At 36.8% G+C, this 11,976-nt stretch overlaps 1 protein-coding gene across 1 annotated transcript in view; it reads right to left on the reverse strand.

Annotated features, from left to right (window-relative positions):
• Positions 1–11,547, reverse strand: part of SNRK (SNF related kinase) — a 58,683-nt gene extending 47,136 nt beyond the window's left edge. Inside the window, exon 1 of the mRNA XM_007949677.2 lies at positions 10,905–11,547. Within this exon, the coding sequence (XP_007947868.1) occupies positions 10,905–11,493 (589 nt within the window). The 5' untranslated portion in view covers positions 11,494–11,547. The remainder of the gene's footprint in view (positions 1–10,904) is intronic.
• Positions 11,548–11,976: the final 429 nt, after the last annotated feature.

Genomic DNA, 11,976 nt, shown 5'->3' on the forward strand with positions numbered 1-11,976 from the left:
CGAGTCGGACCCGACTCATAGCTACCCCTCCTTGAGTTTCTGAGGCAGTATCACTATGGAAGTAGATTGCCCAACCTTCCTTCGAGGAGTGGCAGGTGGGTTTGAACTGCCAGCCTTCTGATTAGCAGTCAAGTGCCTTAGGCACTATGCTACCAGAGCTCCTCATGTGTGTTACAGTTGTATGCAATTTTATCACATGAGCAGATTTCTATAACCACCACCAAACCCAGAAGTGTTCCATCACAAGGCTCCTTCATGCTATGCCTCTACAGCCACACTCACCCACTGCTGCCTGTAATCTGGTCTCCAACTTTTTAGTTTTGTTATTTCAAGAAAGTTACATACAGAATTATACAGCATGTAATCTTTTTTGCTTATTTTTTTCCCTTCCCCAGTTTTGATTGTTTATTTTCTGATTACTAGGGGACTAATAAACTCAATCCATGACTCCATGACCATGGCTTACACCTAATAAAATAAATAAAATTATCATCAAAAGCAACCATTTTGGACTATTTTTGTACGTTAGCAGAAGATTAAAGAAAATGAACAGAATGAAAGAAAATGAATGGTATCATTTACCTGTAATATGGCAGGATAGGTGAATGAGGCCAAAATTCACTACTGGAAATGTCACAAGACATGCATGATATATGCATGGGTGTGCTATGCCAGAATTGTTTTGCTTAAGTTCATCATTTCTGTGCATTTTATGTGTGGGCACATTATTTTAGCTTGTGACCTTTTGAAACTGATTTTTTTTTACTCAGCATAATTCCCTTGAAACCCCCAAGTTGTATCAACAGTGTGTTCCTTTTTATTGTACATGGTACTCCATGGTATAGATGTACCACAGTTTGTGTAACCATTCACCTGTTGAAAGGCATGTGGGTTGTTGCTACAAACACCCATGTACAGATATATGAACAAAGGTACTAATTTCTTGTCAATAAATCCTCGAGTGCAACTGCTGAGACACATACTAAAAGTGTATCTAGTTTTATAGGCAACACCCAACCCAAACTATTTTCCAAAGTTAACTGTACCATTTCACCAGCATTGTATGATTGATCCCATTTTTTACATTCTCATCAGCATTTGGTATTATCGCTATTTTTTATTTTAGTGATCCTATTTTTTTTGTTTATTAGGTATGTACAGGGGCTCTGGTGGTGTAGTGGATAAGGCACTAGACTCCTAACTGGAAAGCCAGCAGTTCACTCACTAGCTGCTCCACAGAAGGAAGACTGGGCAATATACTTCCGTACAGATTTACAGTCTTAGAAACTCAACAGGGTTCCTATGAGTCAGAAAACAACTCGGTGGCAGTGAGTTGTTTTTTATTAGGTATGTAGTACTACTTCACTGTGATTTTAATTCATAGTTCCCTAACATTTTTGCTTAACTGTTGGGTTTTGAGAGATCTTTATATATAATATATTGAAGATGGTCCAGGCAATGTTTCATTCTATTATACATACGGTCACTATGAACACGAGGTAACTCAATGGCAACTAACAACAACATGTTGCAGGTACTAGTCTGTGGTGTAGTAAATTACTTGGTGTAGCTTTTCTACCCATAAGTCATTGTAAACTCAGTGGTGGAATGAGCAACCGAGGAGCTCCTGATTGTAAATGTTATCCACCTGGCTTATTTCTGTTGGGTGTGGCACAACGCAATGTTATGGGAGGCTCACTCTCAAGTGCTTAGAGTTCTGATGCTATGACTGGCTAGTTTGACTACTCTGCCGGGCTCAAAGGAGGCCTCCTAGAGGAGTCAACTCTCTCTGACTGCTGGTTGAGGAAGATGTGCTGCTGAAAGAGACACACGCTGCTGGGAAAGAGACGCAAGAGACGTGCATTGCTGAGTAAGACACCGAGGGACATGCACTGCTGGGGGAGAGACTGTGAGAGACTTGGCTGAGAGATGGTGGGCTGGGAGAGAGACTGAGCGTTTTTCCTGAACTTGAATTGTAGCCTGGTGCTTCCCTAGAAAACTCCATAATATGTGAGTTGTGTGTGGCCACTGCAGCGAATTATCGAACCCAGGAGAGAGGTGGTGGGTGCTTTGGGAGGAACAGTTGGTGAAAGGGCTGGAGGGAGGCAGCATGTCTGGCCTTGCAGGAATGGGCCTTGGGCTACTGATAGTGATTCTGCCTTTCTCTTGTGGGATTAGAGGAGGTCAGAACATGTAGCCTCCTTGCCGTTTTTGTATAGTACTTGGTCAAATTATGTGGTATGTAAATATTTTCTTAAACTTGTAGCTTTTCTTTTCAGCCTCTTCACAGGATCTTTAGCAGAGCACAAGTTTTTAATTTTGATAATGCTCAATTCATCAATTTTCCTTTCCAGGATCACACTTTTGGTGTCAAACCCAGGAATTGTTTGGCTATACCTAAATCCTAAAGATCTTCTCCTGTTTTTTTCTTAAATTTCATGTTTAACTTCATGATTCATTTTTAATTAATTTCTGTATAAGATGTGAGGTTTAGCTGATCTCATTTCTTTGCCTATATATACACCCTCCAGGACCATTTGTTCAAAAAGCTATCCATTCTTCATTAAACTGCTTTTGTGCCTTGGTCAAAATCAGTTGCACATCCCAAAATAAACCCGTACATTTCTGGCCAATCCAACAAATGCTGCTGAAACAACTGGATATCCACATGGCAAAGAATGAAGTTGGACACTTAACTCATATCACATACAAATTAACTCAAAATGGATCAACAACCTAAATGTGAGCTAAAACCATAAAACTTTTATAAGAACACACAGGAGATAAATCTTCAAGAATTTGGATTTGGCATTGGATTCTTAGATCCAACACCAAAAGCATGAGCAACAAAAGAAAAAAAGACAAGCTACATGTCACCAAAATTAAAAATGTTTGTGCATCAATGGATATTATCCAAAAAGTGAAAAGACAACCTACAGGATGGAAGAGAATATTTGAAAATCAAATCTCTGGTAAGGATTTAATATTAAAACATACAGATATAAAGAACTCCTACAACTCAATGACAAAAAGACAACACAATCAAAAAATAGGTGAAGGACCTAAAAAGCCGTTTCTTCAAAGAAGATACACAAATGACCAATAAGTACAGGAAAAGATGCTCAAATATCATTAGTCATGAAAATAAAAATCATAATGAGATACCACTTGACACCCACTAGGAAGGCTATTATCAAAAAAAGAGAAAATAGCAAGTGTTGGTGAAGATGTGAAGAAACTGGAACCCTCATCCGCTGCTAGTGGTATCACCACTTCTGAAAACACTTTGGTAGTTCCTCAAAAATCGAAACATAGAATTACTACATGACCCAGCAACTCTGCTCCTAGGTATATACCCGCATGAACTGAAAGTGGGACTCAAAACAGAAACCTGTACACTAGTGTTCATTACAGCATTATTCATAACACCTGTAAGGTAGAGACAACCCAAATGTCTGTGTTCTGATACATGCCATGACATCGATTAGCCTTGAAAATATTCTGCTTAGTAACATGAGTCAAACATAAAGGGAAAAAAATTATACAATTCCACTGCTATGAAACACTCAGAATAGGCAAATGCACAGAGACAGAAAGTAGATGACTGGTTAGCTGGGGCAGCAGAATAGGGATTTATTGCTTATGGGGTACAGAGTTTCTGTTTGGGGTAATGAACAAGTTTTGGAAACAAAACAATGGTGATGTTGCATAACATTGTGAGTATAACTAGTGTCACTGGACCATACACTTGAAAACAGTTAAAATGGCAAATTTTATACTACACAGATTGTACCACAGTAAAAACAATTTGAAGAAAAAATGAGTTGGGCATATTTTTGAATTCTCTATTCTGTTCCACTGATCTAGCAATACCACACTGTTCTGATGACTATAGCTTTATATTGTCTTGACATCGGGTAGTGATTCTCCTCCTGTTACTGTATTTCAAAACTGTTTTAACTACTCTAGCTCCTTTTGCCTTTTCATATAAATTTTAAAATATTATCTATCACTACAAATATTCTTGTAGGACTTTTGCCAGAAAATGCACTAAATCTATAGGCCAATTTGGAGAGAACTGACATCATGAGTACAATGTATTTCCACATTTATTTAGGTCTTCTTTAATTTTATTAGTATTTTGTAATTTTCAGCATATCCATCCTACACTTTTTTTTTTTAACCTGGAATGAATGTAAATGTTTTTTGTTTTTTAGTTTCCACACATTCATTGTCAGTATGTTGTTGTTGCTGTTGTTGTTATGTGCCGTCAAGTCGACCCAACTCATAGCGACCCCTCCTTGGGTTTCCGAGGCAGTATCATTACGGAAGTAGATTGCCCCATCTTCCTTCCGAGGAGTGGTTGGTAGGTTTTGTGCTGATTTTGTATCCACTCACCTTACTGAATTTACTCATTAGTTCTAGCTTTCCTGCAGATTACTTAAGATTCTGTACATAGACACTCATGTCATCTGCAAATAGAGACAGGTTTATTTCTTCCTTTCCAACCTATATGTCTTTCAGTTCTGTGCTGAATAACAATGTTGAGAGTGTGCATCCCTGCCTTATTGCAAACTTTGGGGAAAGGATTCAGTCTTTCATCATTAAGTATAATGTTGGTGGTAGGTTTCTGGAGATGCTCTTTATCAAGTTGAGGAAGTTATCCTCTATTCCTAGTTTACTGAAAATAGGCAAAGGAAGTATTTTAATGAATGACACCATATAGATTTATGAAGAAAAAATCTAGTTTTTGTATAGTAATACTCATGAGAACACTGCTCCTAACAGTGGATAATCTTCATTAAATGCTAAGCCACAAATTTGACAAATACTACTGTAGAGAGAGTACATATCCCAAGAGGCTACACAATGACTCTCAATCAAAACTTTTGCATTCTATTAACATGGAGCCATGTTTTAAGTACTTAACCTTTCTACTGATTAATCAGTAAATTAATGCACAGAAATGAGTATTTCATTTCTGAAGTTTATCTATGATCTAGGAACCATCTAAGATAAGGGTTTTTAGTTGCAGATTTGTAACATGCTAGGCAGTTCCAAATTTCAAGTGAGATGATAACGTTCTCAATACCAAATTTAGCACACTCTATGGAGCTGAGAGGTCTAAGGTGCTGCATTCAGGTCACAATCTCCCCCAGAGGAGTGGGTTCAAACCCCGCTCCTGATAAGAAAACCTTTTAGGAGCTCTGGCGGCACAGTAGTTAAAGCATTCAGGTGCTAACCAGAAAGTCAGCAGTTTGAACCCACCAGCCACTCCGTAGGAGAAATATGAGGCAGTCTGCTTCCATAAATATTTAGAGACTTGCAAACCTTATGTGTCAGTCCTACTTTGTTCTATACGGTCACTATGAGTCAGAATCAACTCAATGGCAGTGGGTTTTTTTTTTGTTGTTGTTAATAGAACACAGTTCTACTCTGATACACATGGGGTTGCTACGAGTCGGCTCAATGGCAACTGGTTTAGTTTAACTCCTTCCCAGTGCAGCTTTGGAGGGAAAAAGCGGGGAAAAAAAAACAGAAATTCACTTGGCACCCCACCATAAACTGGCCACACCTGCAGGTAGGCAGCAAGGTCTCTTCAGAAGAGGCAGTTCTCTCCAGAGTGAAAGCATGAAGTGTCAAGAACCAACAGGTACAGGCTCATTCTCCTGCCTGCTCATTCCAGTGAGTTCTTACATTGGGTAAACTGACAGAACAAGGAGCAATGAGTGCTCTATCTTATCTGCTGCTGCACTGTCATCTCTACCCTGGAATTCTAATGACTGATGACAGATTCCTGGATTTTTCATACAGGATAATTTTTTTTCTTTCCTTTCTAATTCAGTATTAATACACAAGGACTTGGCTGCCCTTATCTCTCTTAAATCACTACACACAAACACATTGCCGTTGAGTCGGACTTGACTCACAGCGACCCCTCCTTGGTTTCTGAGGTGGTATCACTACGGAAGTAGATTGCCCAACCTTCCTTCCGAGGAGTGGCTGGTGGGTTTGAACTGCCACCCTTCCAGTTAGCAGTCAAGTACCTTAGATGCTATGCCACCAGAGCTCCCCCTTAAATCACTGTTGTTGTTGTTATTGTTGTTATGTGCCGTCGAGTCGGCCCCGACTCATAGTGACCCCTCCTTGGGTTTCCAAGACAGTATCACTACGGAAGTAGGATTGCCCAACCTTCCTTCCGAGGAGTGGCTGGTGGGTTTGAACTGTCAGCCTTCTGGTTAGCAGTCAAGTGCTTTAGCCACTATGCTACCAGAGCTCCCTTAAATCACTAGATAGGGTAAAAAAGGTGGGATCAGATTGAAAGAGGAAAGCACAGTCCAAACACTCAATTGAGAGGAGCTTCTGTGATGCTCCCCTTCTAGAAAATGGAAGGAACTGCACCAAGGCAACCATGAGAGAGATGAACTGGGAGCCATCTCCTCTACCCCAGAACCCTGAACGGGCACCAAGCATGCCAAAGTAGATATCTGTTCTAGGCGGAAGAAGTAACCGTGGACAATAGGAACAGAGAGGGAGGCATAGTGTCCAAGGTGTATACTGACACTCTGTCAAATAAGATCAGATACCAGGACATCTCGGCTGGCTACGTACCCTGCTCCTCTCCCACATCCACTGGAGGCAGGCAATGTATTCAAACAGTCTACCAACAAACCTCAAAAACAGATAAACTCACAACTAACAAGCCCTAAGGACCTAAGAAAAATAAACACCATGAGAAAGGAACTAAGTTCATTCAACAAAAGAACTAATGCCCAAAAAAATCAACTTAATGTACTACTTTCAGGAAAGTCAAAAACATATTTCTCAGAATCAATGAAATGTATGTAACCTTACAGACACTTAACTAGCAACTTTGGAAGCAAGAAGATTTCAGAAAACCATCTTAAAAGTTAGGAGGAAAATTATTTTGAAAACATATTTCAGACAGACAAGAACTCAGGAAATCTTTACAACTTTGTTCTGAAAGGATTATGAACAAAGGAAAACAAAAGTAATGCAGGGATAGAGAGGCCAAGAGTCAGTGATAAATCAAGAAATTTGAGTAATTATGTAAGTCTAAGTAAATATGTATTATAAACAAAGAAACAGAAGCAAATCAATAATATATAACTAAAAAGAAAGTAAAAGCAAACTATAATTCTTATCTTATTTGCAGAGGAGTATAACATGAGTATTGATTAAATCTGGAAATTATAGGTAGACACCGACCCAAAGAGAAAACTGTGTCTGCATGTCTTCTTCCAAACTACTGTGGAAAGAAAGGCAAAGAAGAGTTGAATAATCCAGCAAACTAAAGGAAAAAATCATAAAGAAAGTAAGACAAATGAAAAACACAAAATGAGACAGCCCAAATAACTCCAAACACGCCAGCAATATGATTAAATTCACCTATTAAAAGACAGACTCTCATATTAGACACAAAATACAGCTTTACACTGTTTAAAAGAAATAAACCTGAAACAAAATTGACAAAATAGAATTCAAGGCAATAAGCATCAAATAGGTATAAATGATATAACCCACCAAGTAAAATAAATTATAAACTTTTATATATCTAACACAGCTTGAAAATAATACACATAAAATCGATCAGAATACAAAATTCATAAAATCAGATATAATTCTCTCAGAAAATGACAGAATAAAAACATATACAAAAGAACAAACTGCATAGTGAAGAAGCTTAATTATATATGAAAACTTTATGCCCACCAAAAATACAAATATTTTAATCACACTGCGATAGTCACCAAAAAGTACCATGTTATTAGGCCACACACACACAAAAAAAAAAAACTTAAAAAAAATTTCCCAAAGCAGAAACCAATTAGGCATATTTATTGATTGCAATGTACTAAAATTAGACATTAAAAACCAGATCACCAAAAGGAAAGATAAATCTATCCACTTTGAAAATAAGTTTACAAAAGAGTAAATATAAACTTTAGCTAAGAGAAAGTGACTTCAGAGTGAAGCCCCTACAACATCACTAGAAAATGCAGCAGAGGATACCATACAAACTTAAAAGTATCTGTTCAAACTCAAGACAATAGAGGAAGCTTCTGATTCAAGATACCAAAGAAGGAAAAGGAAAAGGAAAGAAAACTCAAAAGATAGCACAAAAAATAAAGATAGAAGGTAGAAAAATTATATAAAAAAAAACCCAACCCAATGCCTTTGAGTCGACTCTGACTCATAGTGCCCTGATAGGACAGAGTAGAACTGCCCCACAGGGTTTCCAAGACAGTAAATCTCCAATATAGCAAACAAAAAGCACAGATGATAAGAAAAACGAAAAATGGATTCTTTGAAAAGAATACAAAATTAAATTAATTCCCAAGCTAAGTCTCAATGTACTAAAGCTCTTATTTCTAAAACTCAACCGAAGTTGTTTTCTTTACCAACATCTGGCAATCTAATAAGATGACAGATTTCAATACCTGTCCACATTCATTTTATAAAGTATTTGTGAAAAAATACTAATAGATTTGGTCCCATACACTAATAGCAAATTAACAGAAAGATGTCTGTCCATCGGTCTCTTTTAAAAAACAATTCTATATTTATTTCAATCACAAAATTATACAAAATGATTTGGAATAAATACACATAAGGAAAATGAAAAAGTTACCCATGAACTCCACCCAATCCTACTTCACCAACACAAGGTCATCATTTATCAGATCAGTGTGCATATCCTTTCAATTTTCTTTTTTTTTCTTTCAATTCTTTACACTTTATTATGCAATATTAAATACATACAAAAAAGTAAAAGAACATTACAATAAACACCTGTGTACTCAACCACCCAACTTAAGAAATAAACATCACCAATACACTGAAACTCTCTAGAAATGCCTGCCTCTCTGAGGTAACCTACCTTGATATCATACATTTTTCATCTCATGCATCCCTAAACAATACATACTATTGCTTTTTATGTTTTAAACTTTTATATAAATGGCATAATATATGCACACTTCACCAATTTGCTTTTTCCCTTTAAACATTAACCCACTGCCACCGAGTCAATTTCAACTCTTAGCAACCCTTTAGGACAGAGTAGAACTGTCCCCTCATAGTGTTCCAAGGCTGTCAATTTTTATGGAAGCAGACAGCCTCATCTTTCTTCCAGAGAGCAGCTGGTAGGTTCAAACCACCGACCTTTTGGTTAGCAGTAGAATGCTTTAACTACTTCGCCACCAGAGCTCCTTCTTTAAACATTATTCTTGTTGTTATGTGCCGTCGAGTCAAATCCGACTTAGATCTATGAAATTTAACCATGCTGACAAAGTTAATTCTGGTTTATTCATACTCACTAAAGTATAGAATTCCATAACATGAATATTGAACAATTCCCCTGTTGATAAATATCCCATAATACTGCTAAAAGCATTCTTTGAAAACCTCTGTGTACAGGAGTAAGAACTTCTGTAGGCTACATACACAGAATTGCTAGGCCATGGGATGTGCACATCTTTAGTACATACTACCAAACTGTCCTCTAAATAGTACAAGTTCCTGATGTTCTGTAGTCTTGTCAATTCTTCCTTTTGTCTAGCTTTAGTTTTAACCAATGTGAACAGCAATGTAACAGTATTTTATTGTGGTTTTAATTTACCTTTCCCTGATTACCACTGAGATTGAACATCTTTTCATATGCAATGTTTGTTTTTCTTCTGTAAATTCCTGCCTTTTCTGATTACAGCTGCTCTACTAATCAAAGATTTCTTGCTCAAATATTCTAATGAAAGACTTCAAGGAAGCCTGGGTATCTATGGTGGGAAGAAACCATTTATTAGTCCTTTCTTTTCCAGAGCACACTAATCAAACATGAAAAGTAGCATCTGGATGTACAGGGTATTCAATATAACATCAGCAATCTTCTGTATTTCAAGTGAGCAAATGCAAATGGAAGGCTCCTCATCTATAAAGTCTGACACCATGTGCATTTAATATTAGAGTATATTTTTCTAAGATTAAATAAAAAATGTAAAATCTGACCACATCTTCAAATTAACAAAGCCTTAAAAAATAAAAATAAATCCCTACAGGACAGACATGATTCTAAGGAAACAAAGTTGACATAGCTGAAAAGTAGTAAACACCACCACAAATAGATACCTCAGGATAAATGAGTGAGATCATCAAAGTGTATGGGGGAGAAGAGAAAGAGGACGAGTTGGGAATGCCAAGGGTCACCACTATTCCAGAATCTACCACACAGCCGGTACTCTAATGTCAGTTTTCTATTTTGTACAGTGAGATTAACAATAGCAATCACACATGTCTCTGTGAAAAGTAAACAAGATAATTTAGGAATATGATACCTGCATCAGATTAATTTCTATTTTATTGATGAAGAAACAAAGCTGAGGGAAGTCGGGTACCTTTTTCAGCGTTAGTTAATAAATTATTCCAATCCCTAAACTTCACATTGCACTATAATATTCGTATTACCTCTCCAATATGGGTCTCACAACTGTTAAAAAAGGTATTCAAAAGAAGGAAATAGTTAGGGTTAGCCATTACCAGAAGAAGCTAAGAAGACAAGTAAAATATTCAGCCCTTAAAAAAAAAGTGTAATGTTCAGATAAGAAGTTACCTTAAATGATAACTTATTCATTTTCTTTTGTGGTGACAAATGAACTTTTGGTATTTGCCATCTAAAGGATGAAAGAGATTAACCACCAGCTTTAGAGATATTATGGCATTCATGAAACCAGTTTTGTTCATTAGGACACTTATAACAGAAATTCTTTCAGACATTATTTTTCAATAAACAACTAATTTGACCAACAAAACTGCGCCACCAGAGCTCCTTAACTAAACTGTAGCTGTTAGAATTCCAACAGGCAAATGATAAACAGAGGGTTACCTACCTACTGCGGGTGCATCATACTCATCACCAAGCAGAATTTCTGGAGCAGAATACGCAAGAGATCCACAACTTGTAGTGAGCTTCTTCCCTGGCTGAAATTTGTTGCTGAAACCAAAGTCTGTCAACTTTACAAGACCTTGTTTCTCAAAGAAGACCACATTCTCTGGTTTTAAGTCTCTGTGAACTACATGGAGTTTATGGCAATAAGATATAGCATGAACTATCTGAGCAAAGTATTTCTTGGCCAAGTCTTCATTAAGACCCTCCTCATGTTTCATTATGTAATCAAACATATCGCCTCCATCCCCAAGTTCCAGAATAAGATAGAGTTTGGTTTGGGTGTCAATAACTTCATAAAGACGTACGATGTTAGGATGCTGTACTAATTTCATACATCTCACTTCCTGGAAAAGATGACCAGTGGCTAGAGTGTCCAGTTTTGTCTTATCTATAACTTTCACTGCCACTTTTTCACCTGTAAAAACATGCCTGGCAAGTTTAACCACTGCAAAATGACCTCGACCTAAGGTTTTATCCAGATCATATAATCCAGCAATCTTTCCATCATATCCTCGCTTGAATCCTGCCATGCTGGTCCAGCAGAAGAAATATTTAGGCTTTTTGAAATGGATCTTCTCATATAAGAATATCTGGTGAAAATAAAGAATTCATTTTCAATGTCGCCATGGACATCTACAAAATAAGAGGAGAAATAAAATCACATTTCTATAACTTTTCCTTTTATAGCATACTTTAAAATGGCTTCACTTTATTTTTTATTTTAAGAGACACTCAGAAGTAAATAAATTGAGACATAAATGAATCAGGGTCATTTATACAACTTGTTTGTATATTAGGGTTCTTGATAAAAGTTGAGAATTTTAAATGTCAAATAAAATTTGAAATAAAAAAATTATTATTCTGTCAGAAGTACTTTTTTGCTAATGTGAGAAATAAGAAAACTGGCAAGTCTGATAAGCTACATTTAAAAAGCAAACACTTCCAAAAGTAACATCAATTAGTGTATTAATAAACAAGACAAGATTTGACAAGAAAGGGAAAACAAATAACAA

This window comes from Orycteropus afer, unplaced genomic scaffold (genome assembly GCF_000298275.1).
Source record: "Orycteropus afer afer isolate SDZICR_OR568_19922 unplaced genomic scaffold, OryAfe1.0 scaffold00250, whole genome shotgun sequence".
NCBI lineage: Eukaryota > Metazoa > Chordata > Mammalia > Tubulidentata > Orycteropodidae > Orycteropus > Orycteropus afer.